The sequence below is a fragment of the Desmodus rotundus genome, chromosome 8 (genome assembly GCF_022682495.2).
Source record: "Desmodus rotundus isolate HL8 chromosome 8, HLdesRot8A.1, whole genome shotgun sequence".
NCBI classification, from domain to species: Eukaryota; Metazoa; Chordata; class Mammalia; order Chiroptera; family Phyllostomidae; genus Desmodus; species Desmodus rotundus.
In genome coordinates, this window is record NC_071394.1 from 35,418,344 (window position 1) to 35,435,451 (window position 17,108).

Consider the following 17,108-nt stretch of genomic DNA (forward strand, 5'->3'; position numbering starts at 1 on the left):
GGACTGGATGTTACAGAGGCAACACAATATGTTCAGGGTAGCGGAAAATCATCTAGCTTTCTCTTTCATATATTTTGCCACATTGAAAAAAATAAAAGGCACTATCAGAAGATTTGGCTGCAAGAGTAGATCAGCAATAGAATAGGTTTATAGAGGGCCTTAAATATCAGACTGAAGCGTTCAGACTTTGTGCATTAAGCTGTTAAAACAGTTTTTTTGAAAAGGCTGTGGTGTATTATCAAGTTTATTGAATTTTATTGGTTTTGATTGTCAGTGTAATCATTTTCATTTCCTTGTCAGTGATCTTTTCTTTCTAATTGCTTTTGAGCAATTCTTGTATTTGCTGCATTGTAGCTTTACTAGTGTGTGTAGGTGTGGGTTTATTTATTTATACCGCTTGGTATTTGGTATATGCTGTTCATTTCTAAGAGTTTTATTTGCCTGGTTCTTTTCATAGCCTCTTTTTATTAGCTTATTTCTGTGATTTGATGTTTATATCTTTATACATATTAATCATTGTTTTCTAAATTTTTTTACCCAGTAATTTCAATATCTAGATTTCTTGAAGTTCTAAATCCAGTGATTGATCTGTTTCCCAGAGTACTTCGATAATCCTTCATAGCTGATCTCAGTCACTGAAGCATCTGGGGTTGAATTGAGGACACTTTTCTTGAGAGAATATGTGGTGGTCTCTGCCAGGGCTGGGGTCACTACTTGCTTGGGTCTCGTCCAGGGTCCCTCAGCTTAGCCCATCTCAGGGCAGCTCTTTGACTTTGCTATGCTTTATAGATAAACACACCTGTCACCCACGGCTCAGGGGATGCTCAGGTTTTAGCTCCCTGGTATTTTTTTGTTTTGTTTTGTATTATTCCCTACAAAGGCAACATCACAATTGTATTACATGCGTAGTCTCACTGTAGCACAGCACTGGAAGCAGGAGTTGCCCAGGGGACCTGGGGGCCTGAGTGCTGCCACTGCTCAGCTGGCTAATGGGCAAAGAGCCCCAAGGCAGGGAGGTAGCTGAGAGCCTGAGCAAGAGGCAGTGTGGGAACTCACAGGATGCAGGCCTTGTTTTCCAGGAAGTAAATTTACACTGGAGAAATTTGGCCTTGAGGATCATATATAAAGAGTTGGGTTGGAGGCTCAATGAACACCTTACTGCAGACTGAAGGTCTTTACCCTTCTGGGATTATTCTAGTCTAAAATTATACATAATACTCCTATCAGATTCACAAATGGTGAAAGTCAACAGGTTCCTGAGCTTTCCCCAAAGTAGAATACATTTCTAGAGCTGCTTAAAAATAAAACTTTCTGCCCTGGCTAGCATGGCTCAGTGGATTGAGAGCGGGCTGCCTTACCAGGGGGTCGCCGGTTCGATTCCCAGTCAGGGCACATGCCTGGGTTGCTCGTTGGGTCCCCGGTGGGGGCCAGGTGAGAGGCAACCACACACTGGTGTTTCTCTCCCTCTCTTCCCCTCTTTCTAAAAATAAATAAATAAAATATATTTTAAGAAATACAAATTTCTGAGCAAGTCCCACTCTGGAATTTAATGCTTTTGTTGCCATTGGGGTTGCACAGCTCAGAGTAGTGGTGTGGTGCCCATTTCCTTTCTATGTGTTAAGGATTCAGAGGATTCGATGATGTTTAAAAAAATAGAAGATGAACATGAGCCCTGCAATAGGGTTGGTGAGAAAAGTAGAGAGCTGGTTCTTTCACTGAAAGAAAAGACTTAAGGGAACTGCTTAACAACTGCTGTAGAGAGAAGGAAGGGTACTCTCCAGCTGTATTCGATGCACTTATTGGGGGCAACAAGCGTTTTCCAACCCCACTGTGCCCGTGAACCACCGTTGGGGTCTCATTTAAAGTCACGTCTGGGTGGGACCCAGGAGCACCACTGGTCCTCCCGCTGCACCTTGAGTAGAAATGTGGCTGGAAGAGCAGAAGGGAGAACCACAGTCAGGCATTCTGGCTCTTTCTGGACTGGCTCCCATGGCCAGTGGAGCCGCCTCTGAGTTTCCTGGCGACTCCCACATGGAGTCTGGGCTTTCTCAAGCTCCCTCCAGCTCTTTCAAGTCTCATTTCATTGTGTCAGGGGGCATTATGCTTTTTCCAAATGTGTTCATTTGACATATTAAAAACTCGCCCATTTCCATGGAAATTCACACATAATAAAAATTAGTGTAACAAGTAAAACTGACACTTGATATGTGTTTTTGAATGAAATGTGAAAGATGAGTTTCTAGGGAAAACTAAGGCCAAAGTTAGAATTGTCACTGCTTCCCAAACAGATGAGAGTTCTGGTTTTTTGTTTGTTTGTTTTAAAAAGGAGGAATTCCAGATTTTACTGAGTCTAGTCACAAACAAAGCTGTTGGGCGTGCTGTGCCGGTTCTGTGACTCAGCATCGCCTGTTCTGCAGTGTCCGGGGCTACTGTCAGCTGTCTCTGTCTAAGGACTGTGTGAACAAAACAAACCGTTCTCACCACTGCGAAAGTTACTTCACTTTTTCCAGCCACTTGTCCCACTTCTTTTATTTTAAATAATTCAGTTTGGAGGAGGTTTATGACCAAATCAATGCTAATCTAACTGTCCCAGAGCTTCAGAAGTGAGGAGGAACAGGGTTTCTAACATCATCTCTCCTTTTTTTTTCCAAAGAAAAAAGCAGTGCTTTTTAAAAACCCAGTTTATACATGTCATCATTAATATTTTACATTTGTACAGCCTATCTGTTTAGGAATAGGTTTTTTAATGTTTTAGGAACCAAGCATTAGTTTATGCATACATTTCAAAAAGGCAGTGGTTTAGCCCTTAAATCTCTGACATATTCCTATACTCATGGATTTGTAATTGAATTTCCACTTTCTGTAGTTCCATTGTGGTTTCTTTCCTTCACTCATCCGGTATGTAAGAAAAAGGTTTAAAATATAGTCCAGAATGTATAGGTGATTTGTTTGAAGATTTCTGTTTGATTTATAAAAGTGATATTTTTCTCTTAAAATATAGTAGCTGCCCTTTATGAAAGACTTGCTTTCACATTCAGTTCAAAATTTTGGAGTTAATTTGGTTTTCTCTTATTTGAAATGTATCTGAGAGTAAAGTTTCTTGTGTTGACTGTTTCTCATTATGTAGTAGCTGCTACTTTTTTGCAAAATTTTGAAAATACATGTGAAAAGTGAAGGCAATGGTATGGTTTCTCACATAGGGGCTCAGAATTGACCCCACTCTCCTTATCACCATCCGTAATGTCCTTACTAGACTGCCAATGAAAGTGAAAATATTAAGAAATGGGCTTTCTGTTGATGTTGGCCTGGTTCCTCCCTTTATTCCTCTGAATTTTACCCTTGTCTTAATATTACACAGGTCTGTCAGTCACCATGTACATTGTAACTGCATTTGTAACTGCCCAAACTCTAGGAAAATACTTTCTTTGTTTCGTTGGCAACCATTTATAAAGTTCAGATTGGAAGTCTGGATCAATATTTGTTCTGTAAGCCGAGCATACTATGGTGTCTTTAAGGGAAATGATATGACTTATACAGTATGCCCAAATTTAGAAAATTAAGCCACAGTGTGATGTATTTTTCTGTGTATAAGGTATGATTTCCTGTCTAGATCAGGAAGTTTTTATTATAATCAACTGAAAAGTTACTGAACCTATGTAGTTCAAGTACTGGACCAACAAAGAGATTTTAGATGTCCTCACCAGGCACAGTCTAAAGTTGATGTTTTTAGCGTGGATGCTAATATTGATTTAGCATGGCACAGTAGATGGTGCTAAAGTTGGGAGCTGAGCAGGGGTGGTCAAGGGTGGCTGTGAAGGAGTACATCCTGCCCTGGTGGGGATCTTAGATGGAGAAGCGTGGAGTGAAAGGTCCTGGCGTTACGCTGGTGTGGGGAAAGATCAGTTGCCCAGATAGCTGGGGCTCATGGGGAAGTTGTAGACACTAAGTTTAGAAAACTTCAGCTTTACCAAAGTGTGTGTGTGTCCTTGAATTCCACCACCACCACCAGGGCCCAGGGACTTAGACATTTTCCCCTGGGGAGGTGAAGTAAGAACTCTCAGTCAGCTCAGTGAAGTGTGTTTTGGGAAAAGGAACCTGGCAGCACCTTATCGGAAGAATCCGACTGGGACTATACGCAGGAGAGCACCTTGAGAGCTCTACCTTGAGTAGAAGAGGGCCCAGAGATACCAACTCACTTTTCTTTAATTAAAAAAAGAAATGAGAAGCATGTAACACAAATGGGTTGCTTTACTATGTAGGAAATTGTTTAAATGCAAGTTAATATTTGCATCAGGGTTTTTTTTTTTCTTTAAGCATTTGAATATGTCTTTACTAGGGTGCGGTTGCTTGCAAAGGTAGGAGAAAGCTCCTCCCCTTCTGACTCAATAGATGCAAGACCGTGGAGTCTGGGTTCATGCAGAACCCAGGCAGCCTTGCTGGAGTTAAACAAGAGCACATTTCACATGAGCTTGTCACCAGTGGGGAGAGGTTGGGGGCAGGGTCGTGGTTGTGTAGAAATGAAGCTTCTAAAGAAACAGGTGTTGAAAATTTAAAATAAAGCTAAACAAAGAAACTACTTGAATAGCATTGTTGGGGAATGAGGTCTCAGCCAAAGAGAACCTGTTATGTAGATGACATCCACTCTTAGCTGGCTTGAGCTCTTTTTGCATGAAATTTACAACATCCAAATGTTGGTCATTCCTCTTTGGGGCATTTCCTCCTGCCTTTGCTTTAGTGACATGTAGTCCTGTGGTTTTCTCCTTGTTGCTACTTTCCTGTGTCTGCTCCTACCTCTCACTCCCTAAGTAGCAATGGTGGAGTGATCTGATCACATTTGAATTTGAACTTGAATTTTGGAAGGGTGTGACAGGGCAGTGGGGGAACTAGTTCAGTGTCTGCTGTTTACTGAGAACCAAGGCAATCTTAAGGAGAGGAGGCAGGTGTAGAAAGAGTCCCAGAATGAGAGCAGAGCCCCTGAGAGTGTTGGTGGAAGCCCTTAGCATGCCTGCGTGGCTCGTGCTTCTGGCTGCACTGCCTGGTGGCAACGCCTCGGAGGCAGTGAGGCTGCAGGCTTGGAGCCAGGGACAGCAAGCAGGTAAGGGTGTCATCGAGGGACACTTAATTGGGTGATTTTTCTTTACAAGTAACTAGAGATAAGTGGAGAGTCTAGATTAGCTTTTAATGTACTGTGTTATAACTATTTGAAATTGTAGTCTTTAATAATCAGCATTTCAGGATTTTAGGCCAACGTGGCATATTAAGCTATCTTCAGAAAACATGGCATATTAAAGTGGGTTAAGCAGGCAACTTCATCCTTTGACGAGTCTGTTTTCACTTAAGAATGAAGTTACTTATCTATAAACTTATGTCCTCCAAAAAATCCTATGTTATACTACTCTATGGGTACAAATTAGACTATTTTGGCAAATTATAAGTTTCATTTCCCCTTTGGTATTCAAATCATTCAGAAGCTCTTTTTATTTTTTTTATATATTTATTGATTATGCTATTGCAGTTGTCCCATTTCTGCCCCTTCACTCAACTCCATCCTGCCCACCCCCTCCCTCCCACATTCCCCCCCTATAGATCATGTCCATGGGTCATACTTATACGTTCTTTGGCTTCTACATTTCCTACACTATTCTTACCCTCCCCCTGTCTATTTTCCACCTATCATTTATGCTATTTATGCTCTGTACCTTTCCCCTCTCTCTCCCCTTCCCAATCCCCTATTGATAACCCTCCATGTGATCTCCATTTCTGTGGTTCTGTTTCTGTTCTAGTTGTTTGCTTAGTTTGTTTTTGTTTTTGTTATAGTTGTGGTTGTTAATAACTGTGAGTTTGCTGTCATTTTTACTGTTCCTATTTTTTTATCTTTTTCTTAGATAAGTCCCTTTAACATTTCATATAATAATGGCTTGGTGATGATGAACTCCTTTAACTTGACCTTATCTGAGAAGCACTTTATCTGCCCTTTCATTCTAAATGATAGCTTTGCTGGATATAGTAATCTTGGATGTAGGCCCTTGCCTTTCATGACTTGGAATACTTCTTGCCAGTCCCTTCTTGCCTGTAAGGTCTCTTTGGAGAAATCAGCTGACAGTCTTATGGGAAGTCCTTTGTAGGTAACTGTCTCCTTTTCTCTTGCTGCTTCTAAGATTCTCTCCTTCTCTTTAATCTTGGGTAATGTAATGATGATGTGCCTTGGTGTGTTCCTCCCTGGGTCCAGCTTCTTTGGGACTCTCCAAGCTTCCTGGACTTCCTGGAAGTCTATTTCCTTTGCCAGACTGAGGAAGTTCTCCTTCATTATTTGTTCAAATAAGTTTTCAATTTTTTGTTCTTCCTCTTCTCCTTCTGGCACCCCTATAATTCGGATGTTGGAACGTTTCAAGCTGTCCTGGAGGTTCCTAAGCCTCTCCTCATTTTTCCGAATTCTTGTTTCTTCATTCTTTTCTGGTTGGATGTTTCTTTCTTCCTTCTGGTCCACACCATTGATTTGAGTCCCAGTTTCCTTCACATCACTATTGGTTCCCTGTACATTTTCCTTTGTTTCTCTTGGCATAGCCTTCGTTTTTTCATCTAGTTTTCGACCAAATTCAACCAATTCTGTGAGCGTCTTAATAACCAGTGTTTTGAACTGTGCATCTGATAGGTTGGCTATCTCTTCCTCTCTTTAGTGGTATTTTTTCTGGAGCTTTGAAGTGTTCTGTCATTTGGGCCATTTTTTTTTTGTTTGTTTTGACTCGTGTGTTACTTAAAGGGGCGGAGCCTTAGGTGTTCCTGGGGCGGGGTAACGCTGGTCGCTGCGCTGTGACGTGTACGTGGGGGAAGGGCCGAGAGGGAGCAATGGCTCCCGCTCCACTCTCCACCAGATTTCAATATTTCACTCTGCTACCCACAATCAAATTGGGCCCCTCTGGTGCTGGTTCCTGAGTGGGTGGGCCTATGCACACTCTAGGCCCCTGTGGGTCTCTCCAACGACCTCTCCTGTGAGGCTGGGAGTCTTTCCTGCTGCCGCCACAACCCCCACGGGCGTTTTCAATCAGAGGTTTGAGGCTTTATTTCCCCGAGCTGGAGCCCTGGGTTACGAGGTCTGCTTTGCTCCCCGCCATTCATCCCGGTTTATCTGTGTGTGAATGTGGGGCCGGGTGCTACCCACTGCTCTGCCTGCCCCGTTCTCCGCCACTCTGAGTCCGGCCCTCTCGGTTTATCTTTGCACGAATGTGGGGCCGCAGGGTCTGCTAGTGGCCAGACTGTCTGCCCCGTTCATCCCACACTGCGCCAGTCTCGGTCCCGCCACAGCAATGCGAGTCCTCTCTGCCCCGGTGCCGTCTCCACCCCTCCTACCGGTCTGGATGTATGTTTCTTTTTTATCTACTTGGTGTCGGACTTCCCTGCCATTCGATTTTCTGTCAGTTCTGGTTGTGTGAGGAGGCGCAGTGTGTCTACCTACACCGCCATCTTGGCTTTCCACCCAGAAGCTCTTTTTAAAAATCCCGAAATTGTCAGTTAATTTGAATTACAGGAGTTTTATATACCATAGAATTTGGGGTTTAGTATTATGGTTTTATCACCTATTACCTTATAGAATAACAAACATAATTCGCATATTCATGATCCGCTTTTCTTGTCTAACTCAGGAAGGCTAACCACTACACTTCTTGAGGGCGTTCATAAATGTCCACAAGTCTAGCATGCATGACTAAAAATTTCCTATTTGTCCAGTCAAGTTTAGTCTAGTGACAGCTGAGTTCAAAAACTGCATGTAGCTTTTATGCCTATGATGCTCTAGTCTCTCCCAGGTTGATCAGCATAGCCTCATGTGAAATAAGACTATTCGATTAGTCCTCCTAAAAATTCAGAAAAGTACCTTGATTACTTCAGTGCAAAATAAATATATATGTGCTTAAGGAATCAGTGTTGATCTTTGGAAATGTAATAGTCACGTGGGCCCTGGACTCACGTAAATCTCTGTTCAAGTGTATCTATTTTTTTTAAGAGTTTATTTGAGACAGACTAACAACATATGCCAGGGAGCAAGATCTCAAATGCTCTCTGTATATTATTTTGGGTTGTCATTTTGTTCTATTCTGGCTGGTATAGTATTTTACTACAAAGACCCTGGAAGTCAAATGATACTTTTGTCCTTAAGGGGGAAAAAAAATTGTTCTCTAACCGATTAGCCTTTCCACGGGCCCAGGGTGAAGTCTGTCTCTCTACAGGCAGCCATTTGGCAGCTCTCCAGACGACTTGCTGTGTCCACATCCTGCCACGGAATCCCCCAGTGATGAAGGAGCTCTCCTGGACCAGCTCTACTTGGCCTTGCGGAACTTCGATGGCCTAGAGGAGATCGATAGAGCCTTGGGAATACCCGAGCTGGTCAGCCAGGTACGCACAGAGGGAACCGGTGTGGCTGAGCTTCTCAGGGGCATGAGGGTGTTCGTTTCCTTCTCCTGACAGATAATCTGCAGTCTCCTTTTTAGAATTTTTCTTTTTACCTAATACCAGGCTAGCTTTATTTTCTTTCTTTCCCTCTGTTACTCCCACATAAACTCTGGCCTAAGAATGAAAATGAGCTTTACACAGAATTTGGGTTATTGAACTGAAAGGCAGAAACTCAGGTCCAGCTCGCCTAATGACGATGGAGAGGGACATGCAGGAAGCGGAGACACCCAGAATGGAACACTGCTGTCCCAGTGACCCAGAATGCTTTCATCGAAAAAGACAGTGTCTGTGCCCTGGCCAGGTGGCTCCATTGCTTGGTGTGTCGTCCCAAACACCAAAGGTTGCAGGTTCAATCCCTGGTCAGGGCACATACTAGAAGCAACTGATCAATGTCTCTCTTACTCTCTCTCTAAAATCAATAAATATATCTTCGAGTGAGGATTTAAAAAAAAAACAAATCAAGTATCTGCAATCACTGTATTAATCTTATATTTGTGGACTAGTGATGGGAAGCTATTAGTTCTAAAAGAATACTGCACATAAATTAGCAGAAGTCATTTTTTAGAGGTGACTGTTGTTCAAAATCACTTTTTTAACATATCCTCAAGATTTTATTGTCACATAATAAAACAAAATATGAAGCTTATAACTGGACCACTTGGCCCTTTCCCTTCTTAGCTCCTCCCAGTTCAGAATGCGCGCATCTCTTAATAGCCAGCATTCTCTCAGATCTGCAGTTGGGTTCAACGCATTCAGGCCTCAGCACCATCTTGTCTGTAGTTAGCTTTTTTTTTCCTTCCAGAAAATAGGCTTAGTCTGCCCACCACAGCCACTCTGCTTCCTGTCAGGACCCTGCTTTCCCTGCACGTACAGAGAATCCTTGTCCCCCCTGCACCAAGTTACTTTGTGGGTCTGAGGCTCGCCACACTTCTTACAGAAAGTCCGGTGGGGTTTAGGGACGTTTGCCAGGTTTGCAAGAGTGCTGTTGGCACGGAAAGGAAGAACTCAAATGCCATTTTGACCTTTGCCCACAATAGTTTTGAGGATAATTAAGCATAAGTGGGAATATAAAGAAGTTAACCAATCTTAACGTACTTACTTATTTAGCTTCCTTCCTCCTGGTAATTAGGTAGTTACTTAAAGTAATTCTCTGCTATTTATAGCAGTAATTCAAGAAATAACCTAACACAGTCTCATGAAATAACATAGTGCTTTCTGAATTTGGCTACCAGCTAAATTGGTGTGAAGCGGCCTTGCTGGTTTACTGTATAAGGAATAACCTAGAAAAAACTATCACAGTCATGCTGCTATCTTCCGTTCTTCTCGGCATGAGTCATCTCCGTTTCTGATTACTAAAAAGTGCCTCCCAGTGTCCAGTCAGCTTCTTGCACATCTGACGTGTCATGAGGGAGGGCCTGTGATGATGGTGGTGCAGAGTCATTGGAGACTTCTCTGAAGCATTAAAGATAGTCTTGTCATAGTCCCCACCGTTTGGCAGACATAGTGGGAGTTAATTAAGACTTGTCGATTCATACTGAGAACAGCAGAATGGAAAGAAATGACTTAAGTTTACCTGATATAACCTGAAATAAATCAAGAAAGGAAAATGGAGTTAATATATTTCCTGTGTGGCTGGTTTACTGTGCTCTGGGTAGTAGTTAGAATTTCACATTCAATGGCATTGTCCTTGAGTTTTGTCTAAGTGACATTTAAAAATGTGATCCTTGGGGTTGCTGGGTGCCTTGTTTTTATCAAAACTGGCATCATTTCATTGTTAAATATTTTTAGTCTTCTTTTTTTCCATTTATTTGTATTATTTGTAATTGTCTCATCAAATCCATCCTTATATCATATTAAACTGAATTATGGAAATGTGGTTATTAGGTGGAGTCAGGGGAAATGAAGTTCCGAGATAGTTTTGTGGATTTAGTTAGAGCAATAATTCAACAATGAATGGTTTCCCCCACGTAGACTCCATCCACATTTTTTAAAACTGTCATGGGGAGGGGAGAATGGGCCCAGTTCTCATGGGCCAACCTCAGGGCCACACTGACCTGAATCCCGGGTGTCTCCAGGCCCCTGCTTCAGCATGGCTAGGCTGGTTTGAAGAAGCCCAGGATGTTATTAAGCTAAAGAAAACCTCCTAGATGTTTGCGCTGTTGGGGCCTTCCCTCCAACAGATTGGGGTTTGTAGAAATTACTCCTAGCTATAGATGGAGGAGGGTTAGCCAGGAACACTTTCCCACTTCACACATAGATGTTTAAGGCCACCTGGGTCTGAGCTATTCCCCCTTGGAGAAGTTCTGGGTTTTCTACACCTACCCCATTGTGACCCAGATAGGGGAGCCTTTAGAAGTCAAGAATGACAAAACACATTAAATTTGTCTAGTAGGTGATAAGATGGTGACAAAATGTGGGGTGTGCAGGAAATTCTGACAGCCCCAGTAAGCAGTTAAATAAAAGCAGTGTATTGTACTGGTGGTCCTAAGTCACAAACTGGTTTGGAACCCACTACTCACTAGCTGGGTAGGCTGGTTGCAATTTGCTTCACTTCTCCAAGTCTCAGTTTTGTTGTCTGCAAAATGGGAATAATGGTGGTGGGAATCCCAACACTGCTGATCCCAGATAGATACCAAGGTGGTTGTTTCATTCACATGAATTATACAAGTATGAGTGATCTGCTACGAAAAAACAAAAAACCAAAAAAACCATTAAACATGGGTGTGTGAAGTCCAGGTCAGTGTCTGGTGGAGTGAGTGGGTGGCATTTGTAGTCATGGCCCATGTGTCCCTTCCCTTGGGAGTCAGGCGCTACCCCTGCTTCCTTCCTGACAAAACTGGATCTGTTGAAGAAAGAGGCTTTCCTAGGAAGAAAAGTGAAGTCAAACTAAAAGTGCCTTTATGTAGTAAGTACACTATGAAAAGCTTCAAATCTCTGACAGTGAGAGAGGCCGGCCTTATATTTCCTCTGCTGTTTTTAGTGTTTTATTTCCTTGTTCCTTGGGGACTTTCTCTTCAGAGCCAAGCAGTAGATCCAGACCAGTTCTCGAGTCAGGATTCCAACATGATGCTGGAGCAGAAGGCACCTGTTTTCCCACAGCAGTATGCGTCTCAGGCACAAATGGCCCAGGGAAGCTATTCTCCCATGCAAGACCCCAACTTCCACAGCATGGGGCAGCGGCCTAGTTATGCCACACTCCGCATGCAGCCCAGACCTGGCCTCAGGCCCACAGGCCTGGTGCAGAGCCAGCCTAATCAGCTGAGACTTCAACTGCAGCATCGCCTCCAGGCACAGCAAGTATGTTCTCTGTGGGTACCTGGAGGTGGGGGGGGGGGGGAGACCAATGCCAGATGGTGCAAAAATCATGTGGACTAAGTCTCATTCCATGCTTTCTAAGTGAGTGAAAAGTTCTCCAAGATGATCCTACTATTTTCATACTCCTTTCTACTTCTCTTTTTTCTCCTCTACTAACCCCACCCCAGTACAGAGTAGCTATCCTTTTATATTCTAACTCCATCATTTACTAATGGTCTAACCTTAAGCTCTCTGAGCCTTAATTTTCGTTCTGTAAAATGGGCCTATTGTACAGAACAGGGCAATATGTACACATTTATGGGATCTGGCACAGTTTCTAGCCCAAAGCTAACATAACGCTCAGGATACTGGTTGTTCCTGTCATGAGTCCCATCTCAGGACAAAAATAATCACTATTAGCAACAAGCCCAGACAGATTTCTATACTACAGCAAGTAATAACATTGCAGGCTTTCAAGTCTCCTTTCAGTATTGTAAGTGATGAGCACCGACCTTTTTCTAGTCTTCCTCTGGGCTTCCTCTTCTGAGCATTCTCCTCCCTTGCAAACTGTGTGTTTTCCAAACAGTCCAAACTAATCTCCCAATTATAAGCAATGAGACATCTCATTCAAAATTAGCTTTTACAGAAATTCAGCTGCAAACCATGGGGTTTCAGTACGTAACAGCATGCAGATGGTGGGTTAGGAGGGTGATTTTTTTGTTTTTAAGGAGATGATTTGAAATAAAATATATTGTGTTTTAAAAGTGTACTGATTTGTATGTCTATCCATTTAGAATCGCCAGCCCCTTATGAATCAAATCAGCAATGTTTCAAATGTGAACTTGACTCTGAGGCCTGGAGTACCAACGCAGGTAAGGAGAGGACCAGCCGTCGGCTTTCACTGTATCCAGCTGACATCTCTTGTGATTTCTCCCCCCACGATGTCCCCCATAAAGTAACGTAGACTCCATAAGATCCAGATGGACACAGTGGGCCTGTAATGTCATTCAGTTATCTATCGAGTCTGTCCCTTTCAAGGTCCCTCCTAAGCACTGCATTGTTATGGCCGGGTACATTGATTCTCATCATTCACACATGCTGTGTTCCATACAGTTACCGCAAGCACTGAACCACTCACTGCTCCAAGAAGAAACAAGGGGCTAGGCTCCTACAAGCCTCTGGTCATAAGATTTTCAGGAATCTAGCAATACATAGCCCTGTTTTAGGTGTGTTTCCATATGAGAACAGCTTAACTTAAGTTGATTCATTAACATTAAACTCACAGCCAGTTCATTAACCTATAACTCATCTAACACATATTTTCTCTATAAGGCAAATCCAGCCTCTTGTGCTTGGGATCACTACACGGCCCTTCAGCACTGCTCTCAGGAGCCCTTTTAAATGGCAGAATCGCCAACCGAAAGTACAACAGTGCGAGAAAGGTGGACCTGAGTAGTGCACCAAAAGGACGATTGTTGGCAGTATGAGGGCGGAGACAAGGGGGCAGAGTCAGGAGGGAAAGCGTGCATGAGGTGTCTCAGATTCTCCGCCGCTCTGCACATGTCCATAAATGACAGTGGTGCTGTGAATATTGATTAGGAATTCAAATAAATTTTAGTGAGTGAGCGAATTCACAGATAAGGAATCCACAAGTGGTGGGGATCTGCCATCTTATCGGTAGGACCCATAAATACCCTTATACCTCTTGCTGACAATAGATGCTAGTGTCTCTTCCCTTCACCTGTCCCTCCCTGTGTGCTCCCCTCTCTTCCTGTCTCTGCTCAGCCTTTTCTGAAGTGCTTCAAGCACCTTTTGGCACAGTGATTTAGATTCCCTTTGGACCTGAATGCCCCTTGAGTGAGACGCTAAACTGCCACCCTTAAAGTTTATATCAGAGTCCTCTCATAGATGGGACTAGAGTTATTGTGAAGCCCTGCAGTTAACTGTCCTCTCACTACAAGCTGCAGTTGAATTGGTGTTAACATTGAACTTAACCCATGTACGTCACTGCAGTGTTTCGGAATCATCATCCTCTTTGTGGAACTTAAAGGCTCTCATTCTCATCTGCCAGTTATTCAACTCTAAAATGTTCTTTCCATGTAAACTTATTTTCCAAATAATTTTTCACGAGACTGCCATTGTTCTCCTATTTCTAACACACTGTTTGGTTTGTACTCTGTGTCTACCCTCAATGTTGTCTGTCCTGGATTGCCCCCATTCAGGCACCTATTAATGCACAGATGCTGGCCCAGAGGCAGAGGGAAATCCTGAACCAGCATCTCCGACAGAGACAAATGCATCAGCAACAGCAGGTTCAGCAAAGAACTTTGATGATGAGAGGCCAAGGGCTGAACATGACATCAAGCATGGTGGCTCCCAGTGGTATGCCCGCAGCCATGAGCAACCCCCGGATCCCCCAGGCAAATGCACAGCAGTTTCCATTTCCTCCAAACTACGGTACTGGACTCTCATCCCCACCACCTTTCTCCAGTCCTTTCTCCCCAGTGCCCCCCAGTCCTGGGTCACAGCTCCTCTCTCACAGCTCTTTGCATGGCTCCCAGATGACTCTGGCTAACCAGGGAATGATAGGAAACCTGGGAGGACAGTTGGGGCCTGTCAGGAGTCCCCAAGTCCAGCACAGTACCTTCCAGTCTCTCAGCTCAGGTACCACCTTTTCTCTGAGTGCAGGTCTTACTTTAAGAATGACCGAAGTAAGTGTGCGTGTGTATAGTGCACCAGTTGTGTGTGTGAGCGTGTATGAATTTGTGTGTTTATGTCCGTGTCTATAAACATAGGTGGATATATATATATTTATAGTTGAAAACCTCTGAGTCTGACTCAACAAATCAATAGATATACACAAAATGTTGAAAGACATGTGTAAATGTAAATATTAGAGACATTCTATAACATTGAAAGATAAAGACTTTAAAGATTACACCAAATCTTTAATGAATAGATAATTCTTGAGAAATGCCATATAGAAAGCACAAAGGAAGACCTCTTAGTTTTTCTTCATGTTGATTTGTTGCTTAATGTCAGCCTTAAGAGACAAGTGTGTAATGTCATAAATGTTAGTATTTGTGTGCATATTATATTCAATTAATAGTTGAAATACTGATAAAAGTAAGTGCTTACAATAATATTCAGAATGAATTTCCCTATCTTTTACCAGCTTTATCTATAAGTAACTATCAAGTCTTTGTGTTGCTTAAATTCATGTCTCCTATTTCATTAAAGAAACGGAAAGTTAATGTGCAGCTTTTTCCCATGTGATCTTAAACTTTTCTTTATGGCTAATTTAAGTATTAATTAAATATGCATGTTTTCCACATCTAGGCAAAAATCTGCTTACCTTAACACTATCCTGAAATTTTCTAAATTGCCTCCTTTGTTTTCAAGCTCCTTTCCTCTATTTCCTTTTTTTCTCTATTTCCTTTTTGATGATTTAGAAAAGTCTTCTAAAAGTTTTTTTTTTCTCTTAGTGTAAATTCCATTTGCTTCTAAACTGAACAAGAAGCTTGCATTGAATCTTTTTTCTTATTCTTGCTGATCTTAGATAGCACTGAAGTACCTTAGAGCCCTTTATGAAGATAGGCGTGCTCACTGTGAATGTCTTTGACGTAGAGAATGGCTTAAGTTATTAATTCAGTGAGAAATTATTGAGTGTGTTGACTTTCTATATATAGTTGAACTTTAATCCTGTTTAAGTTTTAAATAGTCCTTATGCTGATATATAAAAATGTAAAGAGTATTTTAGGTTGAAGAGAAATATGTATTTGATCATTGTTGATTTGGAAAGGGACATGGGGGAAAATAGTATTTTCCCTCTCTGCCTCTAGCCACAGTGGTTAATGTGGTGTCTAGTGTAATTACTGTAGGGAATTTAAGACATGGAGACTTTTTTCTTCATGTGTTTTATCCCGGCTTGGAATCTTTAAAACATATGTAATTAACCAGTACATGATCAGGTATTTTAAAGTAATTTTCTATGTGTATTTAATTTGAACATTCTCTCTATTTCCTGAGTCTCTATGATAAAGCTAACAATCTCTTTTGGACTTCTGTTTTGTTTTTTGTTTTTTGTTTTAAGGAATAAGTCAGCAACCTGATCCTGGCTTTACTGGGGCCACCACGCCCCAGAGCCCTCTGATGTCACCCAGAATGGCACACACTCAGAGCCCCATGCTACAGCAGCCCCAGGCCAACCCAGCCTATCAGGCCTCCTCTGACATGAATGGATGGGCACAGGGGAACATGGCTGGAAGCAGGTATGCTGTGTTTGTGTGTCTTTTTGATATAAGTGATCACCAGGGAACTTTCTGTAGACCGCAAGTCTCTCTTAATTTCTTTGCACAAGAGAGCAATATCAAGGAAACTGCTAAGTAAGCCAGCTTACTTTTTCTAGGGCAGAAGTCACCAGAATTTGAAGAAGCTTAGCATAAAATCTTCTTGTAAGTAAAAGGAACTTCTAAGAAGGTAGCACCCCACCAATTTATGGTATAAACTGCTGAGGGAGGCAGTGCCCTAGAAGCTATACTTACCAGTATGTGTAATAAAAGCAAACAGAAAGCTTGTCCAGTACAGACACAAAGGTGGGAAACAGACTTCCAGACCTTCATGGGGCTGTGGTGGTCCCTACAGCTTCTTTGACCACTTCCAGCCCTATTGTTTCTGACCTCAGCGTCTGCTGGCTGTCCCACCCTGGGCTCTCTCAGCCTAGTTTTATTCATTCTGAAGTCAATGCCAGGGAAACAGGTGCTCAAAACTGCCTGCCTGTTTGCACGAGGGCACTAACATTTACATCTCTTCATTGCATTCTAGCATGTTTTCACAACAGTCGCCACCACACTTTGGGCAACAAGCAAACACCAGCATGTACAATAATAATATGAACATCAATGTATCCATGGCGACCAACACAGGTGGGATGAGCAACATGAACCAGATGACAGGACAGATCAGCATGACCTCAGTGACCTCCGTGCCTACGTCGGGGCTGTCCTCCATGGGTCCCGAGCAGGTGAGCACCTCAGGGAGCCTGTGTCCTCCAATCATAACTGTCTCTGTATTGCTGCATGAAGGTTATCTTTCCATGTACGCAGCACCTGCTGTTAACACCCACGTTTATTTCGAAGAGTGTTTCTCCGCCTGTGTTGGTGCACTGTGCAGGAGTACTTGTCAATGACGAAGTGCATGTGGAAGGGTTCCTGGCTGCTCAACCATCTTTCAGAACATTTCTTAACTTTCTTGTCATTTAAATTTTCCTCTTATTTGAGGAATTTAGCAACAGCTAATGTGAATCTCTAAACATAGAATGGTGAATGTGCTTTTTAAATAGCTTTATTTGGATTTATAGTTTAATAACT

At 42.5% G+C, this 17,108-nt stretch overlaps 1 protein-coding gene and 1 pseudogene across 2 annotated transcripts in view; one reads left to right on the plus strand and one right to left on the minus strand.

Moving 5' to 3' along the window:
- Positions 1-17,108, plus strand: part of NCOA2 (nuclear receptor coactivator 2) — a 287,290-nt gene that overhangs the window by 258,952 nt on the left and 11,230 nt on the right. For both annotated transcript variants that reach the window (XM_053929705.1, XM_053929700.1), the window contains 6 exons: positions 8,223-8,388; positions 11,464-11,742; positions 12,534-12,611; positions 13,962-14,196; positions 15,833-16,010; positions 16,564-16,762. In XM_053929705.1, the coding sequence (XP_053785680.1) occupies positions 8,223-8,388; positions 11,464-11,742; positions 12,534-12,611; positions 13,962-14,196; positions 15,833-16,010; positions 16,564-16,762 (1,135 nt within the window). The remainder of the gene's footprint in view (positions 1-8,222; positions 8,389-11,463; positions 11,743-12,533; positions 12,612-13,961; positions 14,197-15,832; positions 16,011-16,563; positions 16,763-17,108) is intronic.
- LOC112315605 (large ribosomal subunit protein eL42-like) lies at positions 8,690-10,536 on the minus strand (annotated as a pseudogene).